General features: G+C 34.1%; 1 protein-coding gene across 3 annotated transcripts in view; it reads left to right on the plus strand.

Moving 5' to 3' along the window:
* Positions 1 to 27952, plus strand: part of fng (Fringe glycosyltransferase) — a 118122-nt gene that overhangs the window by 61493 nt on the left and 28677 nt on the right. For all 3 annotated transcript variants that reach the window (XR_015544265.1, XR_015544266.1, XM_087403529.1), the window contains exon 6: positions 15482 to 15567. Coding sequence is in view for 1 of the 3 variants with exons in the window: in XM_087403529.1 (XP_087259655.1) it covers positions 15482 to 15567 (86 nt within the window). In the remaining 2 variants the exon portion in view is untranslated. The remainder of the gene's footprint in view (positions 1 to 15481; positions 15568 to 27952) is intronic.

The raw sequence follows: 27952 nt of genomic DNA on the forward strand, positions 1-27952 counted from the left end.
TGCGATGTATCATCAGCATCAGCGTTTCAAGATTATTCATAATCGTAGTGAAATGTTAAACGAGAGCTCGTATATTGACTCACAGTTTGATGATTGGTTCGCAATCGGAAGCGGCGGAATTGGCACTTCCGTGGAAATATCTTAGGTGTGTTTGCGAGCTCGATATTGCATTACTATATCGCAACGTGGGCGTAGTCTTGGCCGTATTGGCAGAGGTCGGTCATAAACGAAGAATACGACGGAAGGCACAAGATGACGAGAAGATATAGGTACTATCGGTAGAACGAAACGAGAGGGCGAAGGAAGGAGAGAGCGGTAGGTGGCCGCAGCAGGAAGGCAGTAACTCGTAGCACGCCACTGGCCGTATTAATCATTTGAGAGAAGAAAGAGAGAGAGGAGTAAGAAGGGCTGAAAGCAAGAAAGAGAGAAGACCAAAGAGAAAGATAGCATAGGGTAGGAAGGAGGCGGGCGAAATCTCTTATGAAATACGAGACATTTTATTAAACCTATTCGTCGGAACCGCGATCCAACCGTAGTCGATAATTATCGGCTACTTCGTTTTGATTAAGGACACCGTGTGTCTCTTCTAAGATAATTTGGCCCGTATCTGCTAACGTTCCAATTGAGAATATTGGTATTAATTTTATCCATATTCGATTATTATTAGTTGTTATTTTTTTATTTTATTAAATTTACGCAAACACTTAATTTCTATTTTATTTTTATTTTATATTTTATTTTGTACTGTATTGCAAAAAAGTTTTCTAAACTAAATTTCTTCTTTATATAATTTTATTACGTAGTAGTTAAGAAGTAAAGTTCATTTCTTGGTTGTTGATTTTACTCAACTATAAAGAACTTAGAGCATGCGTATGAAGTTCAGAACGTGATCAATCATGCGTGCACAATGTTTATTCCCTCCTTTTTTCCGACGGTGATAGAGAGAAACCGCAAGGAAATCGCTCGCAGAGCGAACATGCCGCCATTCTCCGAGGCAAATAACCGACGTTGCTTCGTGGTGAACGCGACCTTCTAATGTAAGATCAAGGTCGATGGGGAAGTGCATCAGCAAAGATCTCGTCGAGTTCTACGCGCTTGCATGCTACACGTTCTTTCGCGATGGTGTAAATTACGGCACTCTGTGGAATCGTTTTTTTTTTTAAATTTCGCAACAAGTGTTAGCGACTAGATTCCAGTAGAAAAGAATACAGCCTTATGAAGGATATTAATAACCAGTGACATATTAATAATCAATCCAATGATTAATATCTAATTAAGTTAACAAATAACAATCATAGATTAAGAGAGAATTAAATTGAGAACGAATTTTGAAATGTAACATTAATAATATTTTTAATAATAATATGTTTTTGTTATAATATATATAAAATTTTATATTAGTATTATACAACACGTCAAAACTATTCTTGAGCTTTTACACGCTTTTAATTAAAGCTATTTGTTGAATTAGCTTAAAATTATTAACAAAGGTACGTGAAATAACACAGTGATTGTTTTACGCGATGTGGAAAGGAGCATTGCATATTATGTTATTTTTGCTCATAATTCACGAGAAAATACAGCTTATCTGTGGCTTGAAACTAAAGCACACGGATGTGCACCATATGTTGTGCATTCTGTAACGAATCTCTTCGTTCATCTTTGCCCTGTTTTTTTTCGTTGATTTTACACCTTTCTCGTCGATCTAATTCTTGTACTGTATTTAACAAATTTATTTCCTTTAGCCATGTATATATTTTTACTTTTTTTTTTTTACTTTGTTTCTCTAATCCTTTAAATATCATAATTGCAAATATTATATACATGTAACAGATACTTGAACATTTACAAGAAAATTAAGTAAAATTTTGATAGTAATTTATTTGCATTAGATTTGCGAGATAGTTTTGGGAAAAATTCTTGGGATTGATTATTTATTTCTGACAGCTATTGAATGTTACAGATTTATGAACTACATTTTTTTCTGAATAAACTCTACAATTACATATTTTTGTTAGAGACAGTAATATTGTTGAGAACTCTGCGGGAAATTATTTTGTGAAAACCTTTTCGCTTTCCGAAGAATGTCGGCAGCGTCTTACAAAAACGTTGCTCTTTCGATCTATATAGTAGTAAAGGAACAGGTAAAAATCAGCAGGCGCCAAGTTAGAAAAGTATAAAAGGTACCCAATGTCACGTTAATGTTTTTTCGCCAGAGCTGCTTGACCAAAAACAAGCGATGAATCGGGATAGCGAAGGAAAACCGAATCATTATTTCTATTTTTTTTCTGGATGTTTCCTTTTAAGCGTATTTTTAAGGTATTTAGGGATCAACGTTCATTTCTTTGTCCGCAGTTCGATCCTTTCAGAGATAAGTTCGTAATGGAGGCTCTTAGGAGTAAAGGAAAGTAGGAAAACCAGTTTGTCATAATTATGGTGCATTGCTACATTATTTATAATAAAAAAAATTAATTAAAAAAAATTAAAGTCTAGAATATGCATACACTTGCAATTAAAATAGGCAAATATACTGATTACATGTACCAGTTCTCTGAGAGACTCTGACGAATTAAGAACTGTTAATTGAGCGTAAAAATTAGTCATTTTACAAATAAAACGATAATGTATTATGCCGCCACATGTTGACCAAACTGAGCATATCTTCTTGTTTTCTGCTATCCTACTTTGCCAAGTTTTTATTAAATCCACCTATCCCTTCATTGGCTTTTATGTCATCTTTTATATCTAAGAGTCTCGCCGATGTTTCGCTTAAGTAGATTCTTTGGTGAATTCTCGCATTAAATTCCGATATCTAAGCCGGAATAATGCACAATTAGGACATGTGTTTTCGTCTCGAAATCTTGAGAAGGAAAAAGAGAATGAAAACAACTTCTTAATCCTTCGTTATTTTGCGAAAGATATGCTTTTACTTGCCACATGTCATGCATTTCTTCCATCCTTTCGCATCCTTCCACCGTCTCGGTCCTATGAATTATTATTTAATGAGGCTTGCATTTCTGCGGTTCCTCGCATCGCTTCTTCAACTTGGTGTGCTTTTATAGTCGCTGTGGTTTCGGGACGAGAGAACGTCCGGACAAGAGAAAGAATACGAGAGTAGTTCGGCTCAGCGAATGAACGAGCGATCGATCGTAATCATCGTGTATCATAAAGGAAAGTGTAGAAAGGTAGATTTTCGAACACGCCATTCTTCGATGCCCACGGTAGGCAATTTTTTCGGCAGTTTGATCCAATCGTTCGCCTGTTCTCGTCGATATACTATCACTTTTGCGCGCCGCGTTGCCTGATCTCTATAATTTACACCACTAAAATAAAATCGCTTGTAGCTGTCGACATTATGATTAGTAATAATGTGAAAAGGAAGCTATAGAAGCTCTTATAAAAAAAGAGCATTTCTTTCTGATCATTCACATCTTATCAAGAAGATGTTCTCGTAATCCTAAAGGTTTTATAAGCGGCTAGAGGATAAATATTATGCTGTTTTTATTGTGGCAAATAGATATAGGCATTTTGCACACATTGAAATCTACAGCATTGAAATCGACGAATCTATGAAAATAGCTATTTAAATTTCTGTTCGCGAGATACTGGTGAATTAACAGTCGCCAGCGAATGTAAAAAGAGGGGGGAGGAGGGGATTTAAAAAGTTCATTTCATGGGCAATACAGGATAAGAACTCGATATCGAGAGTTCATAGAAGGCAACGAGCTGCTTATCTAGCAGGTTTTTGCCTTATGTAACCTATTAAATGGAGGCTTTAAGATGAAGGTGCCTCGTGCTACCGATACATCGAGGCTACATAAAATCGATAAAGAAAAATAATATTTGTATATCAATTAATTAACACAAACTATAAAGCTCGTTATTGTAATAAATATATGCATTTTATAATAACAAATTGAAATAATTCCTCTAAGAGCCAAAAGACTTGAATTAAATTAAAAAATGTTCGAAGATACATTTTATAATTTATTTAATATACTCATTTTTATTTATTATAATCCCTTTTACTTGTTTATTTTTCGCCCTTATATTAATTTATTTTATTAATTAAATTTATTCAACAGAATTACTGCAACAGATTTTTCGTATTAATTTTTTCAGTAGATAAGTGTGAACTGGGCAAGTCAGTTTTTTGGATATTTTTTCGTACTTATAGATTCGATGCGTTCGCGTGCGTGTATGAAACGTATTTATTGTCGTTCGCCTGATGGATATGCGGAAGTTGGCTTCAATTAACCAAACCCTCGGGTTATTCGCCTACTGAATGACCCTGCATGAAATATACTTTACTTCTTGCACGCCAGTAGCGTAATTGAAATTGAAATTACGCGTCACAATTGGTGAAGATTATTACCAGTCCGGATGCTTTCGCATTAAATTGCCGTTCTGTTATTTATGATTGAAATTAATTAGTTTTGGTCATCGTACTATCTGTATAACGGTAAAGTATTTTACTGATAGCCTATTACGTGTTTTCAGCGTATTCGTTATACAAATTCCTTTTTTATCGATTTATGTTTTTCTGTATTAAACAGAAAGATTATTAAACTATCAGAGAGAAAAATTATAAGTAAGAACATCTATGAGTTATTGATATTGTCTTGAAATAATTAATATTGCCTTTGAATAATTAATATTTTCCTTTACTGTTGTACACTGAACTTCATTATTTCATTTTAAATTATATTAAAAGAAAAATAAAATTAGTTGAAATAAGAAAGAAAGAAAAGAAAAAAAGAGAGTTATTTAAAGAGTTAAGTAACTCTTTTCCTTTATATCTCAACGAATTTTTTTTCTCGACTTTCTTTGACTTGCTCTGCCGGTTTATCGACTCGTTTGCATTATACTGCACTTAATTTTTTTTCTTCGCAACCGCATTCTTGACACATTGCCAAATATTGTGATTGCAATGTTCATGTTGCGATTGCATGGATAAATCCCATCGTATCGTTCAGCGGAAAAATGTCAATAAAAAGAAGGTGGTCAATAAAAATAAAGTGAAATTGCGGAGAATGCTCTTCGTACAGCGAGCCAAATCTCGCGATTAATTGCATTAAGATAATTAAATTGGTGCGGGTCATGAGATTCTGCGCAATTACGATACGCGTCGTAGAATTCCGACGTTATTTCTCATTCCACGCGCGCACAACCAGACTGTTGAATCGGATGAAATTCACGATTATGCAATTACCTACAGAAATAACGATGAACAAGGAATTACTCTTATGGAACAAAGGTGTTCCGAATGGCATTGGCATTGGAAAGATAATGTTTCCTTTTAAGAATTGTATTTAAATGCATAGTCATTGTGTCAATAATCTGATGGATGTATCATGCTATTGAGTCTTTATTATTTTGCAATTTTAAAGCTGTTTAAAGCTGATATTTAATAATTACTTTTGTTTGCAAGCGTTTTTTCGCATGTAATGTTATCTTTGTGTATTATTTACTAGTTAAATAATTCTGCACAAAATCTGATCAGTTATTGCGTTCTGATTAAAGATTTTATAAGAAAGTCTGACTACGATTTTGTTATAAGATCCTACTTGAGAGAAAGATTTATATATAAATCTGTCTCCCTCTATAAATTATCTCACTCTAACTTATATTATCTCATTCTAAAATATGTATTGTATGGAATATACGTATCGTATATGGAAAATATGTGTTGTAAATATAATTGTGTCGTAAAAATATTTTTGCAAACGCGACATTTTGTTCGAGTGTGCGACTACGCTGGTTAATCTACGAGAATCGTGTATCTAGAATCTCGATCTTAATTGCGACACAAGAGATTTGCTTGGGCGCACTTGTCCCTAAACTTCTTCCTTGAAAGCACGGCGTGCGGAACGCGTTACGAACGTGGGAATCGTTTTCAAGGTGCACGACGCCGTGAAACGATCCCTGTGTCCGTAACATCTCGGTGTTTACTCCGCCGGAAAATCAATATTATTCATAAGACTGCGCCTATGCGATTCTGATAAAATTCAAAAGAAAAAGTATGCTCATTGGCACCTTCGGCGCCAATAAATAAGTAACTGATTTCGAATCCGTTCTTATTATTCATCCGCGTTCGCTTCTTGCATTTTGCATCCTCTTGACAAAAATCTCTTAGCGTAAACAAGCCTACATTCGAGAGACTCGAAATTGTCGCAAATTGGGCACTTCGAGATGCACTCGTGCGCAAATACGTATTCCGCTACGCATTTCTTTTGCGCACCGCAGTTGCATCCTGTCATTTACGCACTTTACGGAGGTGTTTTATCGTATGTGAGAACTCCACTGCCAAGTGGAGCTGTGCTCAAGGCGATCGTACATCGGAAGAAGAAGCTCTAAATACAACGGGGAAAGAAATACGCTAGGAACAGTGGTAATAGTCGGCATTAGCATGTTGCGCTCCGCTGGGCCTACTCGACGCTCTGCTGCGGCTTTTTCCTCTAGAAAAGTCGCGCCATAAGCGAGTCCTATTATTTACGCATGCACGCGAATACGTGCAAAACGGAATTATCGGCGGTGCGTTTTCGCGAAACACGCGGAAGTGTTCAGTTAAGCGGACACGTAACGATCGCACGCGATTATGCTCGACTTCGTGTACACCGTAACGGCGGCTGGCTTTCAATTTTTCAACGAAGAAAGAAAGAGAGAGAGAGAGAGCATGCAGCGATTTTAACGAAGCTTTCGTAATTACGGTAGGTGGGCATTGTTCGTAGGATCGACCAGAGGAATACAATGGGCGAGTTAGCGTGACCCGTGACGACCGTACGGTATCCGTCGATGTTGTGAAAAATGAGAATACGTCAGTTCCGCCACAAAGTCGTCGAAAAAGAAAGTTGCGATTTTTCAGATTGCGTTATATTGGGATAATGCAGTTATATCGGGATAACGAGAGAAAGAGAAAGAGAGAAAATTGAAGAGGTCAAATGCAATCGTTGCATAATTCTCAATTAACGCAGATTGGAATAATAGAGAATTACTGGAATTCGAAACTTATCATCATGGACACGAATTATAGTAATTGTATTTTCTTTAACATATTTTACGAAATATGATCAGATATCTCTTGTTTTTTTTTCCTAATTTTCTAATCGTACATTTTTATACATGAACTTATATTGTGTTCTCTCGTGATAAAACGTTGCGAGTAATACATCTTTGTTCACCGTCGTTAATTTTATGAAATACTATCTATTTAATAATTTTATGAAATATTATCAGATCTCTTGTGTGTTTTTTTTCTAGTTTTCTAATCGTACATTTTTATACATGAACTTATACTATGTTCTCTCGTGATAAAACGTTGTGAGTAATACATCTTGTTCCCCGTCGCTAAATTGTTTAACGAGCTTGGCCGTAATAAATCATGTACCGTCATTCCTACATTCTGCACTGCGCGGACGACCTAACTCTTCCATCTTCCCCTCCTCGCTTATGCCGTGCGATTAGACATTGGATGAAAAAACAAAAAATTGGCAGAATGAAAAGAGGACAAGAGAAGAGTAGTCGAAAGCCGTGAACCAACGATGGGAGATGCGCTCGTGACCCATGACGGCCTCCGTGGGCACATCGCGGAAAAGATGTATATCCATTCCGACACGGCAAAAGACATGGCGGCAGATAGGAGGGGCGAAAGGGGGTTGACTGATGTTTCCCTATGCCGCGTATGCTACCTCCATTACTTCGATATTATTATACCTGTTGCTTTATATCTCACGGCACCATCTTTGTTTTGCAGCGCCGTACATCCGGTGCACCGCTGCGCGGTTGCATATCGTACGATGCAAGGAGTTCTGCTTTATCAGTTTTCCTCTCTCTTTTTTTATTAATTTTATTTTGATGACGGTTCCTTTTGCATGCATATGCTCGTGAAGGTTGCAACGCCGGATGCCGTTAATTGTGGTGATATTATTATTACATGTTCTATAGGGAATCTCTTTGAGATTTATTTTTTCCTCGTATTTGCGTAGTATAATCACTTCGTAACGGTGGTCACACCGTTGTATGTGCAAAATGCCGTGTATATAATAAACTTTTCCGTTTTTTAGTGAATATGAAATTAATTTATATGAAATTGAGTTGTAACGTGAATCGTGAAATATAATTTAGTTGAGATATTTTTAGAAGCGGCGCCATCGTTATATTTATTTATAAAAACTGGTCGACAGTCTTGTTTGGGAGCCTACCAACATTTGCATGTGCACGTGCTCCTCAGACTCTCGAGAGATTGGCCAAGGATCGCAAAGTGGATTCCACTTGCTTTAGGAGCACACTTGTCCCTTTTACATCTCTCGAGGAACTTGTATCTTGTCATCCGCTTGCTTAGGAAATTCGAGAGTGACACTGTATGATTTCATCAATTTGGTCGTGAATTTAGGTTTTAAAGATCCTTACAAAATGAGTAATTATATTAACAACTGTTAATTTTGAAACAATTATGCATTATATATTTATTTCAAGGACTTATAAAGTATTCATTATAATTGGTAAATAAAATAGTACTTAAATGAAATACACGCAAGTGCTGAATATAAATTGAACTTTTGAGTTCATTTTACATTTTTAAAGTTAAATTTACTATTTATGCTTATATTCTCACATTTATGTGTAACATTTCTTTTTATCTTGAGGTTTTCATAAATTTTCATAAATTTCTTGTATTTTTTTGTAGCCATGAAACATTCTTGAATTCAAAAATAAGAGGTATTGTCTCTACAGTATTATAAGATTTATTCGTTTTAGTTAAATATATGGTATTGTCGAGATTGAAAACTATACTCGGTAAGGAATTTATGGAAATATCAATGCGTAGAATTTCATCGCGCTTACCGCGTCACGTTTGCCGCTGGATACGCTTGAACGGATTGGAAACAAGAGCAAGAGCGACTTCCTGCCGACTGTAAATATCAGATTGATAAATCTACATGTAAGTGCGGATGACTGTGCATACAAATCGTCAGCTATTGGTCTTGTGGCATAAGTAAAACATAGTTGATACGCTGAAAACGAGACACACAGGAAAATAAGCATAGCTTCGAAAGATCGAAGATATTGTTTCATGATAATTTAATTAGATTTACATCCCGTCATTTTACGAAAAACTTACACGATTAATCATACATATGCACACGTATGCATTTATGTATGTACAATACGAGAGACATTGTTCAAGTTACTTGATCAGTTAGAAATTATCGAAAAAAATGAAATACTGCAACAAAGATAACGACGATAAATTATCAACATAGGGATTGGAATTCTTTTTGCTGTCTCTTTTCCCATGATACTTTTCCTCTGATACGGATGCAACGAATTTCTTAGTACGTGGCTTCACACATCTGTCGTTCGTGGGGTCGTATCGGTGCCTCTAATCTGTTCATTAGTCCTAATATACCGAGCAGCTACACGTACCCTCCATCAGATATTACCGTGTCACTCAGCTTCGGTTTTACGACCTCGAAAATGAACCACTCGTTTTATAGTAATCAGTGGCCACATCTATTTTATTTTTTTAATCGTGATAAAAAAACCTGTTTGACGTTATTGCGATAAATGTCTGATACTTAAATAAATTTTGAGTTTATCCGTTATGTATCTGATGTACGATTATTTCGAAGAGAAGATTCAAAGTCAAATATTTATCTTGATTTAAACTTCTTTTGTTTTTCTTGGTTAATTATATACTGAATATAGTGATTATGGGTTGTGTCTTGTACGTGTTTAAGAATTAATTTGCTTCCGCCGATTAATTGTATCATGTCGATGGTAAAGAAAGTAACATGTCCGACGCGAAAAACCTCAGTTACCGGAAACAATCGAGTAGTTCGGCAGAGATAGATAGTAATTAAGCGGAAAGCATGATTCCGAATAATTTCTATCCGCTCGATGACGATAACAGGTCGAGGGAGGCCAATTCAGTCGCGGGCATATCTACGGGTCCGCTGCCAATCGTCCGTACATAATTGGATATAGAATCGTGCGGCCTTTACTCGCATACGCTATTCCCTCCGCGACGTGCCCTCGTCCTGGGTTAGGAATGTAATTAGTCAGACGGGCACCGGCACAATCTTGGCCGCCGATCGGTAAGTCCCTTCGTTACTGGTGATGCCTGCACGATGCCCCCGAGAATCCCGAGATTGCCCCGCGTATGAGATCGAGCGATTACCAGTCGTAAATACGCGCGCGATAATTAAAATTACTTACTGATTGCCTCGTCGAATTGCGCTTATGCGAGATATTTCAGCCTAGCAGGTGCTGATCGTCGGAAAGTGAACGCCGCCGCTGCTTCTTATCACCTGAGCCTCGTATTTTGTCGTCAGTGAAAATTTCTCACTGTAGCAAAATATTACATACCATTATTTTTATATAGCAAGAGAATCTAAAGTGCTGTCGTTTACGACGGAGCTATCTACCTTGTAGGCATTGAGGGAAAAGTTGAGAATAACATACCTACTGCCGACTTTTCTTCCTACATGCAATGAATAGTATTTATCTGTGTTTTACATCGGAATTATCTTTGCTTATTAAAATCAAAGATTAAGGTAAAATGCAATTTTTTTTTAATTGCTTCGAATAGAAGCTTCTTTTTCTGTTCCTCTGAAAATTATGAAAACGTAACATTTAATTATTATGTACTTCAGCTATAAATTATTTATTTTTTGAAGATATATTACTTGAGAAAAGCCTTGCAGGCTCTGACATGTAGTAGTTGAAAAGAAAAGTTTGAGAAATGGGTTTGCTCGAAAGGGATGTGCGATGATACACAGCGGGGGACGCAGACAGGATTAGGGGAGACTGGGGATTGAGGACAGTTGTAACTTGTATATTGTAACAAATGCATACATCTTTTAAATGATAAGAGATAAGATGATCATATAAAGAAAAAAAATAGTCGGTATCGAGTCCTGCGTTTGCCTCATGTCAATCGCGCGTGCATGTAAAAGAAATTATATGTAGGGTGCTCAGATAAGCCATGTAAGTGTAAATTTACGATGTTATACTTTTTTGCATGCATCTTTTTATATCTTTTAAGCCGATGTGGCTATTCATTTGTGGCATTTATTTGAAGTATGGTTTAAACTGAACGCTAGTATAAAATTAAGAAAGAATTATACAATTTAAAATGTTAAACTTAAATCGAGTTGGATTTCAAACTTTTATGTGCAAAACTGAATATTATGAATAGCGGGCATTATATATAAAGTATTTCATACTTTGAATAATTATTTAGCGAGTTATCCATACTATTTCTATAAATTTGAGAATATTTCTGTACCTTGCGTAGAAGAAATGTGTATCAGAAATTCTATCTTGTACTTTTTGTTATCGCACAAGTTCAACTTTTAAAAATTAAATATCGAGTGATAACGTACACTGAAGAAAACATTTAGGTAGGAGACAAGTAAGTAAATTCTGAATAATTTAAATAAATTATCATTGGCAAAGATACTCTTGATGGCACACCAACATGTAGTCTTGAAAATTTCATGTCATGATTATGATGCGTATCCTGTATAGACTAAACGAAAAGGAAATTGAGAACGAGGATATCTGAACATATTAATGATATTAATAAAAGAACGGGCTCTTCCTCTGTAATTTCAAACCATCGGATTACACAAAATTTTAAATGGGATGAGGTTAAAACTCTCAGACAACGAACTGTTGTATAATAAAAGATTGATCTCGGAGATCTTTAAGAGACAAAAAATGCATTGAATAAGCAGAGCGGAATCGCTGCCTGAAATCTATGATTCGATCCTACAACTATTTTTCATTTCCTAATACTCTTTCTCATCTCACTTCCTTTACTTGTCTCCAAATATTCTCTTCGGTGTACGTTATCATTCAATATCTAACTTTTCAAATTTAACTTTTAATTTAAAATTAAAGAATTTAAAATGTAGGTTTTAAAAACATTTTTAGCATTATATTTTAAGTATTAACATTGAAAATGACCTAAATGTATTGGTCGAAAGATGTATGTAATATTTGCGTATAAAATTAAAAACATTAGCATAGATCAATTTGCTGTTTGCGCTCTTAACCCTTGACACTTTTAGAAATATTTTAAGTTAACGACTATTCAGATTAGGAAATCTGTCACAGCCACAAAATACTGCGATGCAGTAAGTCACGCGCTGAGGTCATATTTTCATATGCTCTACTGACCGCGAACGCGTTGTAAGTATTTCTTATTGTAATAGATATTATTCACTGCTTTAAAAACAAATTACTTGTTCTGAAACACATTTACTGTTTTAAAAACATAATTTCGCTGCTTTGAAACAAATTCTTTGCTTTAAAACACAAATCCACTGCTTTTCAATAGTAAATTTACTGATTTAAAAACAAAAATAATATAAGAAAATAACTTCTGTTTTAGAACAGATAATTTATTTTTAACGCACTGAACACAAAAACACTTTGTGTTTTTAGAGCAGTGAATATATATTTTAGAACAGATAATTTATTTTTAGAACATGTTACAATTTTATCTAGCTCTGTTTCATTTTGCTCCAAATCGGAGCAAGATGTACTAATTCGGATTTTGATATTTTATTCATAAACAGCCTAAAATTACACCTTTTTGCAAATAGTATCATAAAGCTAATATAGTTGTTGCATCATATGCATTAAACTAAATATATATGTCATAAATAAAGAAATATACTTATGTATATTTCTTTATTTATGCTAATGTTTTTCTTCAAAAATTGTTACAGCCGTCTCCCCTACGTTATCATTTCACAAGAAATAGGTACCGATTTTGTCGTTCCCTTTAACTTCGCGCACGTTCCTCTTGTAACAATAAGAACGGGTTCGCGAGCGATCTCAGAATTCTCGCGTCTCAGGTCGCGCCGGTGGCTTCTCTCGTGACTCTGCACGCTCGCAACACGATGTTGTATTATTCAAATGGGCTCGAAAGAAAGAAATAAAGAATAAGCTTCCTTCTTGTAAAAGCGTTCCGATACTATCTCGGGCTACCACTATCGCGCGTGTATATCTAATATGTCAGTGAGGTTCCATCTGTTCCTCTTCTTTTTAGTATCTGTCGCTCGATACCTTCATAAAACGAATGATATCGCATTGAAAAGAAAAAGAAAAGAAGAGGAGAACAGAGAAGATAGTTTTTTAACACGAGGCAATTTTAAGTAACACTTTTCGAATAAAGTACTTCCGTTATTGGAATAAAATCTGTGAGTGAAAGCTATTAGAAGTGAGAATTTACGATACTTATTGACAGTAAATATCTCGTCTTCGAAAGAGAGAAAAGGTTTTTATTTAAATTAATTCGAAAAATATTGAAGCTGTCTCATATCAGAACTACATTATACCTACTATTTTCTCTCCTTACAATCTTCTTGAAATTATTATATAATTATATTATTAATATATTATTGCAAACTATTGAGTATTGACGAGATTAAAAATTTAGTATAAAATATTGATATTGTAGGAGAGATTATTCGATGTGAATTCTTGTTATTGAAACGAGATCAGTGATCCTAGGACGTAGAGAACATTACCAATCGGAATCATGGCAGGGAACAATATCGGGATGAACGAGCCACGTAAATCGTAGCGATGCGCAAATCGCAGCGAGGCGCGGCAAGGCGCGATATTATCGTAGCAATTTCTGCCATGTCATTCGGCCCAGTAGGCTTTTACTAGCCATCTTATTACTTGCACAGCGGAGCGAAATTATAGATCCTCCAAAGTGCAAGAGGGCGATTATACCATTATATGTGCGCGCGTTCTCGTCTTGGGTGTAGGTATGCAGTACATACATGGATAACGGTAACGCCGATCGTCTTGTCAGCTGACCTTAGGGATATACGCGAGGTATACGTACGTGCGATATGTCCGTGGCCGTTTTGCTGCCATCCGTGCTCCACCACGCCCAGTCAGAGAAAAGGAGCACACCAGCATCATGTTCCGTGCCAAGACAACATCGATGTAGATTATCTCAAATAGTTGCGGATGCAAACTTTTTCCGGCTCAAAATATACCATACGGTATTTTGGATCTATTAAAAGTAAGATGACTAGAATTTAGCTGAAACGTATGTTACATGAAATATATTCGTAACACGTTAAATGTAATTACTAGACGTTGGAAGGTCTGTTAATTATTTAAATGCAACACTTAAAGCGCCGTTTCCTAATCGCTCATTTTAACTTTTTTATTAAATTACTATTAAAAATAAGACTAATCGGATAAGAGTTGTATAAAAATATTTAATTATTGGACACTTACTTACTGGACATTTCTGTAAAATAAATGAGTTAATAGCAAATGATAGATCTCTTAAATTGATTTGACTTTTTCTCAAGGACACTGAATCTAAACATTTGTATGAAATTAAGCATATCTTGATTAATCGCAAGCAAAACTGAATCTGCGCGTAGACAATCCTTCAGAGCTGTCGACAATCACACCTGGTATTTTTTATGCGCTTAATTAAATAAGTTTAGCGATGCAATAATTTTGCATCACGAGATAACATTCTCCATAATTAAATCGTTCCTTTTATGCAGAGTAAGTTGACATGAGTGCCGACGATCCTCGCAGAAGACGAGCAAAAACTTGTGATAGTTTTATCGGTAACGCGTTGCGTACAATGCACGTTGTGCGGCCATTGGCTCGTGTACCACGCCTTCGTCAAGGAAAGGCGCACCGCATGATTCTACGGTTCTATACCGGTATTGAGATAATATCGGTCAGCATGGATTGCGCTTAGGCCTCCTAGAAGTCCGGCTTTAATAGCCTCCAGCCATGACAATCGGCCAGAAATCGCTCGTACCTCAACCTCAACTCGTGTTTTCGCATTCGCGCACGCGTATATATATACGCGTATGTGTGAATGTATGTGTATATGTACGTATGTATATCTTTCGTATACAAGAGAACGTTTTCCTGGAGCAAAGTTTTCAGGTCAGAAAAAGATCAATCGACAGCAAATACCTTTCTTGACGCCGTGGCAGGTTTTTTAATTCATCATTCACGTCACTGTATCCAACAAACGAACCTTCGTATTGTCATTAATTTCTTCGAATAATAATTGCTGATTAGATTATACGATGGTCGTTTGAATTCGACTGATGGAGTCGTGATTAGATTTTTGTTTTTCGAACCAACAGTTGGAAGCCATAGTCGAGTCCTATGGCGGGACATAAATTGTTAAAATATCATGGCTCTGTAATTGTGATTTGTTGCTCCGAAGTAGCGTGACATCCGATGATATATCAAGATGTAATCTATCCCGATCCCTAATTCTCATCAAGCGAGTCATTCCTTAATCGGTTAATAACAACCGTCGAACGCGGTTGATGTACGCCGATCGATCATTTGGATCTGATCTCGGATCGATATATCATATAATTATGGCGACGGCTCCCGTGATTTCTAGCCAACTTATCCGTTAAACCTCTCACTAAGCTGTTTTCTCTTCTATATGTTTCAGCAAAAGGTGAAATTTTGGTTCGCCACGGGCGGCGCCGGATTCTGCATCAGTCGAGCATTGGCATTGAAGATGACACCGGTGGCAGGGTGAGTTTTCTTTTTTTTTTCTTTCTTTTCCGCTTTATTTATATCCCATATTTATATCCCATATAAAAAGCGAACTGTGTTCTGTTTATTCCTTTGTATTAAAGAGTTAAATAAACAAAAATAATATTAATCAACGCTAACTACTTTAAAATTTAATTGATTTAATTTTATTATAGTAACAAAATTTTTGTTTTTATTGTATGTAACTTTAATATTTATTATCCGATTTATTTATTGGATATTCGATATTATTTTATAATCACTGAGATAATTGATTACAGTTTCAAATTTATAATTTCTCTCTCTCTCTCTCTCTCTCTCTCTCTCAAATCTCTTTGCGGCAGGTGGTTTTTATCATTAAGTAGAAATCTCCATAGAATGTGATTAGTCACGCATGACACGTGTTATCGCCGCACATCGTGATAGTTCTTTCAGGATTTAATGTAACGTGAAAATGCATATTAACGATCACGTTCCTCCCGAATACTGCTTCATCTCTTTTTTCTATATACTATCCATTTATCTGTTTCTACCTGCGGAGGATTAAATAACGCCGGCGGCTTTGCCTAGTCACGCTTACTTCAATTGATCGGTCGACCGATGCCATCTATAACGAATGCTGAAACAAATTTTACAGCTAATAATTGCATGTAGAAGTTTTTTTTCTCATAAATGTCTTACGCCTTGCAGAAAATTGCACGTTAAAACTACATTGTTAAAAATTTTATGAAATTTAATATACTTTTAACTTACACAATTTGAACTTAATTTTATGACATTACATGAAATTTAATATATTTTTCATGAAAATTTATGAAAAGTACATTAAATTTCTTAAATTACATTTAAGTAACTACTGTAACTTAATTTTCAATTAAATCATTCATTATTTTTAATTTCGTTCATAAGGAACTTCATTTATATGTAAAGGAAGCTCATGGTTACATTTAGTGTATCGAAGCGCAGTGATACAAATTAAAAATCGTCGATTGTTATCGTAAAAATCACAACGAATTATGTCTACATCGACATAATTGTAAATGTATCTCTCAATAATGTATCTCTATAGGTACCTCGATATGCACGGTTATTTATTAACACGTATGACATTTATATGCTTTATTCGTGATCATTATGATGATCGTCGATGGGAGATCGAAAGCGTTTATGTTGCGTACTCGTAAATCGCCGTTTATGGCGTACAGTGACCAATTGTTTATTCTTGAACCTTGACAGCGTCACGAGTGAACCTATTTGTTGCTGTATTAACAACATAAAAATAAAGGTACCATATGGTACGATCCAGTTTTACACGATGACTGCATTTTACGCTCATCGTCGTAAATTCGAAGCTTAAATGTCGCGGCCTCCCATAAAATCTCTTCATTTGATCAGCGATTTGATCGGTTTATTCAGAACTCACACACTGGTTCTTGGCCTTTTCTTTCTTCGTCCTTCTGTTCATCCTCATCCTTCTGTTCATCTTCGTCCTCAGCCTCCTTATACGGATTCGATGGTAGAACGAACGCGAGGATGAACGCGAATGTGTCTGGCAAAAAAGCCAGCCTGGGAGGGCTCGCGAATTAGTTGTACCTCCTTTTTTTTTTTTCGTTTTTTTTTCTCACTCTAACTTCGTCACGCTCTTCCGTTCATTCTGCGATATACATGGTCGCGGCATTATCTTGCCTCCCGGTTGCCACTCGTTCGTTTCGCGCGACGCGGCAATGCGAATGGCGGGGAAAGGAAACGGGGCAAGTACATCGAACAGCTTTCTCATTCAGAGCCGATTCATACGGATGATTCTCTCGTCGACACCATTTTATTTTGACGGATGTAATCCGCGGCGGTATTACACTTTATCTGCTCTCCCAATTTATCACGACTAAACGCCGATGACAGTTCTTTATATTTGTCGATTTATATTTATCGATACAATTTTACGTTTTTTGTCGTCGCTTTTGGGAATTATGACAATAATCTCTCTTTTTTCGTTTCGAAGATACCTGCCGCAACCGCAAGGAGAGGTAAATTTTGTTGCCAGTCGCGCGTGAATTATTTCATGAAATTTCCATGTTTTTCCGCTCTGGTTTGCGAGCGAAATGCGCGATGCTCGCGATGCTTGAATAAGTTTGCCGGTCATTTCGGGCGTTCTTCATCTTCGTGTTTTACGTTTTACGTTACTTTTACATTATTTCAGACGCCATCAGGATGATACTGAGGCGACAGTAAGTACAGCCGGTAATCTCACTTATCTTTCTTTCCATGAACGGTACAATTACGTTCGTGCATTTTAATTTATTTTGCTCAAGATGCGCTAGGCTTTTTCGCATTTAAGAAAGTAACAGATATCACGTTGCCACTTTTCATTTTGCACGAGTGAACACTCTTTATCCGAGTAGTTCTGAAAAGAAAAATGCTTTCAGCTCTTTTTCGCGTGCTTTTCTTTCAACCAACGGCTATTTAGGATTTTATTTCGCTGTTAACAGGCTAGAAAGAAAGAAAATCGCTCTTAGCTTTTCTCTTCTACTATCTCGCTGAGAGCGCGCGATACAATCTCGTGTTTCATTTTTATCATCTCAGATCTTCTTTGAATAGATCTTTTTGAAACAAAACGTTAGTAAATCGACTTATGTTCTCATATGGTCGGAATTTTTTCTTTTTGATTTTTATCATCGAATCAAATTTTCCGTTAATATACTATAATTATTAAAATTTTCTAACACATTTAATTTAATTTACTTGCAGAAGTTGCTTCTTATTTTATATTATATAAAAAGAATTTTTTTATATACAAAAAAATTGATGTTTGTGAAAATAAAGACAATTTAGTATAAAAGTGCATTTTATCCCATGAGAAAATTATTTGAATTTTTTATGTACATTTGAAGTTTAGAAGAGGACATTTCAGCAGCGATACAAGATAAATTTTTGCAATTGTCTGAAAATTGTGTATTTCCTTATAAAATTGATCGCTAAATCCGAAAATGATGAAATTAAAACGAATGAAATAGAACATGGTCATGAAAAAAAATTTTAGTCGCTAAAATGTCTCCTTTTTTTAACTTTTTATGATTTTATTTATGAATTTTAATGAAAAGGATGTTATGACTTTTAAAAAAATTGAAAAATTTGAGCAATTTTTTACTAAAAATGCATTTTGCATACGTTAGTATTTTTATGTCACAGTATGTATTTGTAAGCAGTATTTTTCGGATTTTTAAAATTTATATATCTCACAGAAATATCAAAGTTAATAATTCTGTTAATTGCTATCATTATATTGCTTGTATATCAGCGCAATTGATTAAATAGGAAAACAAGGACAGTGCAACAATTAGTACAGGGTATATAAAATATCTTCGCAGATTCTAGATTTACGATAGATGATGAGTGCAGTTTGAAAACTGCAAAGATATTTCTAATCAGTTTAACAGAATGTTAGTATATTTGGAAGCCCCGAAAGGAATCAATTCTATGCCAGACTTGTTAATACTGAACACTGCAAAAATTTCTTTGTCGGTACTTTGCTATGCAATGGTCGACTATGAGAATTTATCTTTTGATGGGTGAGATCGTGTTACCACATTGCTCGATTATTTTGTTACCCATGAATTGTGGCTTTGTTTATATTGTGGATGAACTATATACGCATTTAGCGGATGTATACGTACGTTTACACATTCGGATTATATTGTGAATGCATGTCTGCCCGATGCGTTTATGCATTTATTGCAATATAAACAAAACCACAAGGTATACAAAAGCACAATGATATTGTTCTACTATAAAAAAATTTGAGAAATTGGTGCGATTTGTTTTAAATAAAAATGCATTTTACATATGCTAGTGTCTTTCCATGCCATGGTACAGTATATATTTGCAAGCTGTATATTTTTTGGAATTTTTAAATCTATATATCTCGCAGAAAACATTGCAAAAGCGTTAACGAGAGACACACATGACACATGTAACATCCAATCTGTATATTGATAATAATCAGAGTGCTATTAAGCTGATAAACAATCCCGAGTTTTATAAGTCAAAATCGATATAAACATCATTTTCAGAAAAAATTATACTTATTTATTTTAGAAAATGTATATAACAAATGTAGAAAAATTAGCTGATATTTTGAAAAGTCTTGTTAAAAAGATAGATGTTAAAAATTTAGAAATTGTGAATTGTAAAAATTCGGAAATTAGGAATTGTGGAATGTTACTGAAAAAGGAAGTATTAGTAATCTTGAGCTCATTTAAAATACTAAAAGTAACATAAGAATAAACAAAGTTTAATTTTAAGTTGAACTATGTGTGAATTCGTCGCGAGCGGGTAGAATTAAGCTCGTAATTGAGCGTATACGATAGTAATTTTCTGATTTAAGCTGACATTGTAATTGGATTAGAATTTATGTACGCGTCCTCAGCAAATTAATTGCAAGCGTTCGAAGCTTTTCTATCGTTTCGCTTAGGACCGTTGAAGCACGTGCGAAGAGTCTCCAAAGTATTTAGTATTAATCGTTAGGATTAAACGTTTGTGAACGTTAATGAAAAGATGTAATAATTATTTTTACAAAAATATTCAAAAATTTTGGGCGATTTTTTTTTATTAAAATTGCATTTCTTAATCATTTTGCTTTGCTCCAATCGCTAATTTTATCATTTACAGATTCAGCGACCGTTTTAAACGAAAATACACTTTTAAGACAATTGTAAAATTTTATTTTGCATCGTGATCGAAATAATCTTCTCTAAATTTCAAACATGCATAAATAACGCAAATAACTTGATCTCGCGGAACGATGCATTTCGCTGGCTTCTATTTTTATTTTTACGGATGTATTGATTTTTTCATGAAAAATGCTATCCCATGTTATGAATTTTTGCGATAATTTTTAGTTATTTGATTTCTACTTTTTTTTATGAATTATTAAGTATTTTTTGAAAAATGGATTACTCTATGTATGCTCCCAAATGTAGGATTGTTTCTTGTACGAATATGATCGGTTGAGCAGGTTGTCCTTCGAATTACATAAGTTCTTATGTTCGTTATAAGATCCACTTGAAATTCCAACATTCCACTCACTGTTTCTAATCTACCACATACATTCACATCCACATTAGGTCTATTACTATTATTTCTTTATGGAGTTGATACCGCAATAAATATATATAAATAAGTATATAATTAAAAGACCGAGTAATTAATAAAAATTGATTATTTTTGACAATAGTTAATGTCAAGTACATTTTTTGAAGGAGACACTTAATATATATAATTAAATTATTTAAAAAAAATATTTCTCTTATTTTATCATAAAAAATGTCACATGATTTAATTTAAAGTTCGATAATTATATAAGTTTGTAAAATTTTATATTAAAGCAAAGAATAATTTCTTTTTTCTTTTCGATTAGAGTTATATCGAATAATTCAAGTGACTGCACGGTCATAAAAAAACGTAATGTGAAGCAGGGATTGAAGTAATTTTTGAAGAAACTAAGAAATATCAAGAAATATCTTTTCCATATTGCACTTTTATCACAGTTATGTCACAGTGGTTATTTATGCGTACGGCATTGAAAAATGAATTTAAACTCACTGTAATTATACTACTTGTAATTATACTACTAATCTCTGGCGAGATAATGTAATAAATTCGAATCTGGTGCAGTTCTGCTGCCGTGTCGGCTATTAATAATCGAGCAGCGAAAGAGGATAATGGTCAGTTATCTTATGGCTCTCGCGGAAATGAGTCTTAATTAACAGCGAACACAAGAAGTCGCCGTTACAATAGGACTGGTAAGACGAACGGGTTGATTACCACCCACGTGCAGATGCAGGGAAGTGCAGCAGGAAGGCATGCGTGGAGCACGTTGCGTACGCTCGCTCTTATGCGTATATACCTATATTTACATCATTTCCTTGTTAGCGTGGAGTGCACACGCGGAAAGAGGAGGTTGAAGGAGGAAGAGGGCAATAAATAAGAGATTAGAGCATAAGGAGACGATAAATGCGTTATGTGTCTACGACAGTTCCAGTTAGCTGTGCATGGTATTTTATAAGATATCGTTATATTTACATGCAACATGCACATGTCAAAGAACAGAGTTTAAGAAATAAATTTTTATACTGGAGTATAATAGTTGTGGAATTATTTAACATTAGAAGATTCAAAAGTTTTGCTTTAGATTCCTAAAAGATGTAAATAATAAAAACTTGTGTTTTCAATTAATATTATTTTATTTACATGTATATTTACATACTTTATTTACATGTACATATCATCAATCTCTTACGAAAATTGAATTTTAGTTAATATTTCAACGTTGAGATATAAATATTGAAAGCTTATGATTAATATTTTCATTCCACAAAGGCTTGATAAGAAAAAAGATTGATACCAAAAATTTTACATAAAAGTTATAGATAAAATACAGAAAGAGAGAGAGAGAGAGAGAGAAAGAAGATGATAATTCTAAATCATTTTACATACACGGATTCTACTCGTCTTATTATTTCTTACCGTTTGCGTACTTTATTTTTCCATTAAGAATTATGAGAGAATAAGAGCAAGAAATTACTAAAAACTATCTTCTCTTTCCTGACTTTACGAGCTTTGTGCCTGATTATAATGTTAATGTACCGAGGAAAATTGCGCAGACGAAGTAAAAATCGAAGGGCAACATAAAACGTCAACATTCTTGATCGATCACTGTTAAGCTGAGATCGTTGCTTCAAAGACCCGTTTGTTAAATCTTTATATTTATTTCTATAGAAAAAAACGCAGTAATACAGATAAGCTGCATTTCTGGCACTGTTATAAGAAATATGTCATTTAAATTGTTCCGATCTTATTCCGAGATATCCAATTGTCGATCTGCGGTAGTTTTCAAAACGCTGCGAGTCCATGTCTTTTCTGCCTGTTGACTTCACGGCTTTGCACTTTTTCTTCTTAATTTTCCTTTCTCGTTTTGTTCGATGCTTGTATATACATATGCGTGTATACCTGTTCGCCGAGTATTTTTATTGCCCTTAAAAAACCTGAAGGTGTACACCTGCGAATGAGCGCTTAGTTTCGCTCGCCGACAGCTTCCTCTTTTGAATCCGTTGGATTTCGGCTTGATCGTAAACGGTTGTTGTAGGATCTTTGGGAGATTTCTCCCGGCGATGACACGCAAAATCAGATTCGGGAATTATATAGGACTCGCAATTTGCCGCTTAATTTGCAAATGTCGTAAATCCGGTTTTGTGAATTATGAATTTTAATGGGATGCATGCTTAAATCGACGTATTGCATTCATGTATGGAATGTTAAAAAAATTGACACCATTTTTTAAGTAAATTTAATAAATGGTAATTGTAATCTTTATTAAATTTGTATATTTCATATAGATATCATTTACGAGCGGTCAGTAAAGATAAAATTGTAAAAAATTAATCGGATATTTATTACCTTGCAATTTTTTAAATATATATTAGATCGGGGAAAAAGTTTCTTCGTATTTAAAAAAATTGTTTTGCAAAAGTTTTTCATTTGTTGCGATATTTTCGTTACAATTATATCATTCTCTAGAGCAAAGTTTCAGCTTTAAGAATCTCTTTTTTAAATTGCGATATGATGATTTTTATCGGAGTTATGAGCAATCGAAGTCTGAATGCTCCTTTACTTAACTCGCGAATAATTCAGGAACAAAAATCATAGGAACATTAAAAAAAAAAAAAAATGATTTTGTAGGGAAAGCTTCAAGCTTTTACGATAGGTAGTCGAAAATTTTTGTAAATTTTTTTTTGGGCACGTGAAAGAAAATTTTTCATCTTTTTCAGCTCGTAGTTTTTTAAATGTAAAAATTACCAAACTCACAGAAACTCAAAAAATGTAATAACCTTTCGAAAGTAGAAATTTCAAGCTTTAAAACTCTTTTTTTAAAATTTAAATTTCATTTATTTTTGACGAAGATATATTGTATATACAATTTTGAATTAAAAAATACGAAGAAACTTTTTCCCCAACCTAACATTTATTTTTATTATATGCTATATTTACTGAGTTAGGAACATACATAAATTTATTAACATATTACAAAATAATTTGTTTGTACATAATTAAAGTGCGCCTCGTATACTAATATCAACTGCAGGAGACATATCTTGAATAAAATTTCGTGTTTTAAGAAAGATAAATAAGCGAAGAGGATCTTGTAATTTCTTATGAATTCCCTTTTAAAAGAGAAAGATTTCACACGTGTGTAATGCGGACAGTAGATATTTAAGCTGTCTTCTTACACGGTTTTTTTTTAGTTTCTTACTGTAATCAGATTATGAACAGGAAAGCATGGCGTCTTTCTTTACTCGTGATAAATGTATAGTCGAAATTACACAGTGAGAAATAAGGACTTTGAGGAGACTTGAGGAGCAAGGCTGAAAATGTTGAAAAACGAAGTCGAGAAGCGCGATGTCTTCTTCAACAAAATTTATTTCAATTGCTTCCTTGATTTATCGTAATTACGAATCTAATTTATTATTATAATTCTTTATTGAAATCTGAGAAATTATTTATTTATTATCTAAATTTTAAAGCGATTCCCTACTGGATTTAATTGCTATAAAGTCCATAAAGTCGTAGGATTTGTGTTTCCGCTATATAAATTGGAGACATTTAATCTTATCGGGACTAACGAATTAAAATTGTCCCACGAGTTTTGGTCCGATCCGAAAGTCCCGATAATAAACGTGTCGGAATAATTCCGCGGTCGGTGAGAAACGAAAAAAAGAGTCGTCGAACTAAAAGGACGCGGTGAGAAAGAGAAGAAGGGAATCACAAAGATTCGACGAAGCTCGCGTCTGAGGATCTCTTCGATTCCCTTATTGCTTGCCTAATTGGATTCCTTTCTACCATCGGCGCGATCGCCGCGTATACATCTATCAGCCCGCGGCTCGTGAAACCAATTTGGGCATTCCTATACATATACATATATATATATATATATATATATATATATGCAGTTGGGACTCGTGCAGTGATATATAGGTTGAAAACTACAGTGACCACACAGACCCTTCTGTTTTCTGCGTCTTGTTCTTCAAAGCGTTCTAGAATACGTTTCATAGATTACACGTTATGACAGTTTATGATATATCTATATGTAGCGGAATGTGTGTTATCATTTAAATCAGGGTTGAATTTTCCTTCGTAAAACTTTAGTCAAACTTCATTCTTTTTATCACTTTTTTCAATATTTGACGCTTAATATCGAATTTACTATATGTAATACAATTTTTTAGCTTGATCATTAAAATCGATAAAAATTGCAATTTAATTACACGAATATCGAAAATTGCTTCGTATGCATATAGATACAGAACGCGTGTATATGTATGTGCATACATCTCAATTCCACGTTAAACTCACGCCACTACTGTGTTTTATTGCTCGATGTCTTCGTGCACCGTCTACCTCGATCGATATCGATTCAATTGCGAATACACGACGTGTTTTCACGATCAATGACTTTACCTTTCTTCTATGTTGGATTGGAAACGAATTGATGAAGTTGCCCGCGATATGTCTAAATCTGAACCGCATTATTTGCGCAAAGATTTTGAGGAGGTAAATTAAGATACAATTTTTTTAATAGATATTTATTATTAGTCTTATTTTAAATTAGAATTTTATATTAATACCTTATCAAGTTAAAATAAATTATGATTTTAATATCTATTTAGATATTGTACTCCTTTATATATATAACTTTTATTTATTTGTTAATTATTCAAAAACTATTATCATTTTGAAGAGAAAAAAATGTCTCAGATAGGCCGGAGAATTTATGGACTTCGGCAGTTTTGAGACGTAGGTGTACAAATTAATTCTTGGCCTTTTTTCAAAATTCAATGTTTATTTTTAAAAAATTTTGTTACATTTTAGTCTGGGAAGTAATTTCTCTCTGCATCTTATATACATTTTTGCCACCTATCAGGTAATTAGCAGATACCTTCGCGAAAAAAAGACGGCGGTTTCGATTCAAGTCATCGATACATTTTTTCACATCTTCTGTTTGAAGTGAAAATCCTAGATGATGCTATACACAGAGAAAATTTTATATTTAAAATTATTATAATGTTGTAGAAGCTGCAGACAATTATAAGTTTAAATGCTATTTTTTTAAAAACAATAATACAACATAATTTTTACACTTTTTCATAGTAAAAAGTTTTTATTACAAAATCAAAACTTGTTGAATAAAAGTTAGTATTGTAAAGATAAGTAAAAAAAATATATATCTAGCAAATTTTGTTTGCGTACCAAGTAAAAATTAGCTGTTTTCATATTAGAATATTAGAATGGCTTAAGCACTGGTTTGTAACAAAAATTACTTTATTTAAAAATTAGTATTACCATAGTAAAAGTTATGTCTATGGAATCATGTTGATGATGGTTGTATCGAAAATACAAGACATAATAAAGTGTAATGTAAAATTGTATTAAAACTTAATATAAAATTTTCTCCGTGTAGTGATCGGAGAAAGTGGTAACTTGACAGGGTTAGATCAGGAAAATATGTCACATGCAGCAATATTTCTCAACCCAACGCACAGATCGATATTCAAACAAGGTAAAAATTACAAAAGTGAGCAAATTTACTAGGTGTTGATCAATGAATTATCAGTATTCTAATAAGTTCGCTCACTTTTTGTAATTTTTACCTCGGTTCAAGATTGCGTTTGACATGAATTTTCATTCAATAGCTCCTCTAATTCTTAGTCTTCAAATTTTTTCGGTTATCTAGAACGAACTTCATCCGACAAATAGAAATTTTCTTTGCGAAATTGTGTAAAATATACGAACCGCATCTTCTCCGAGCATATCAAATTTGTTGCTTTGGCGGCATTTTTTTTCATTTCAAACTCAAACAATATACAATGATGAAAATGCTTTTTCTGAAACGACATTTCGTTCCGCACAAACTTTACTTATTTTTTAAAGTTATGTTAACTGTATAATTGTGTTAATGTTCTTAGGTTGGTGCTTGAACATCCCAAACAGAGCCGGAACTTAACAATTTATATTAATGTTATAACTGATTTTAAGGGAGGGCCGAAAATTAATTTGTATACCTAATATTTATTTCGAAATTTGAATACAATATTTGGAAAATATTCTATCGAATTTCGGAATAAATTTCCGCGATTCTGTATCGACATGTACCATCTGCTGTCTACTGATTATTACATGAACTGTTCTGTATCCCAATTTACACACGCGAGCGATTTGTCGCGAACAAGGAGCACTCAATTATCCATCGCGATTGAAAATCAGACAATTTGCATCAATGGCGAAATCTCATTGTGTGCATCCGTTCGGAAACTCGACGAGCAAAAGAGCAAGTTTCGTTAGGATCACCATATTGTGATCGATCGTGAATAGATCCATCGCTCGAATCAAATGAGGTTGCTCGGTAGAGTTTTGTGAATCGAGTCCATGAGCGTAAGTGTAATATCCAACCACGTACGATTCTGCGGAAAAATATTTTTTTGTGGAAAAATGGTGAACATTTGAAATTCTTTTGGTATTTTCCTTCTTTTTGGATCCGGTAAAGCGCCGACTTAACTACAATGTTTACACGCACCTGCACTCGCACGCACATCAATTCACCGCATTAACAAAGAAATAATTAAAAAGAAAAGAGGAGAAGAAGACTCTGATGGAAATAATATTTATAGTTTAGAATTTGCTTTATTTAGTATATGAAATTTTAAGTGAAAAATCTGTTTAATTATGTACATATATAAAATTATATATACATATACATATACATATATAATAGTTACGGAGATCAAGTAACACGCTTTTCTTTTAATTCTGTGTGTGTGTGTGTGTATATATATATATATATATATATATATATATATATATATATATATGGAAACATGTTCCACGAAAATCGATATCAATCGTGTTTGATACTGCGTGCTATAAAGTACAAAGTAAGAGGCTTTATAAATTTATTCTATTCGATCGACAACATACAAGTGCATATGCTGGTACGCGTATTTGACGATCAATAAAACGCTCTTTCAACCAGCGGCTTTCAGTCGAGTGCTATTTTGCAAGTTGAAACGTATTAACGCAACGTAGCAGAAAGACGTGGAATATAAACCCTTTATTTATGATAGACAAGTTTGAATACGAAAACGATGTGCCGACACATCGAGAATATGGGTACCTGTCTTTAATTCATATTCATACGCAAATTATATCTATATATTACAATGATGGCATGTAGATAAGTGTAATAAAATTTATTGAAATAGTGGATTTCATCGTTTTCAATTATTAAAGAAATTTTATAAATCAATAACGAATTATTATTCTATAATTAATTTAT

The sequence above is a fragment of the Acromyrmex echinatior genome, chromosome 2, assembly GCF_024713525.1.
Source record: "Acromyrmex echinatior isolate Ae372 chromosome 2, ASM2471352v2, whole genome shotgun sequence".
NCBI lineage: Eukaryota > Metazoa > Arthropoda > Insecta > Hymenoptera > Formicidae > Acromyrmex > Acromyrmex echinatior.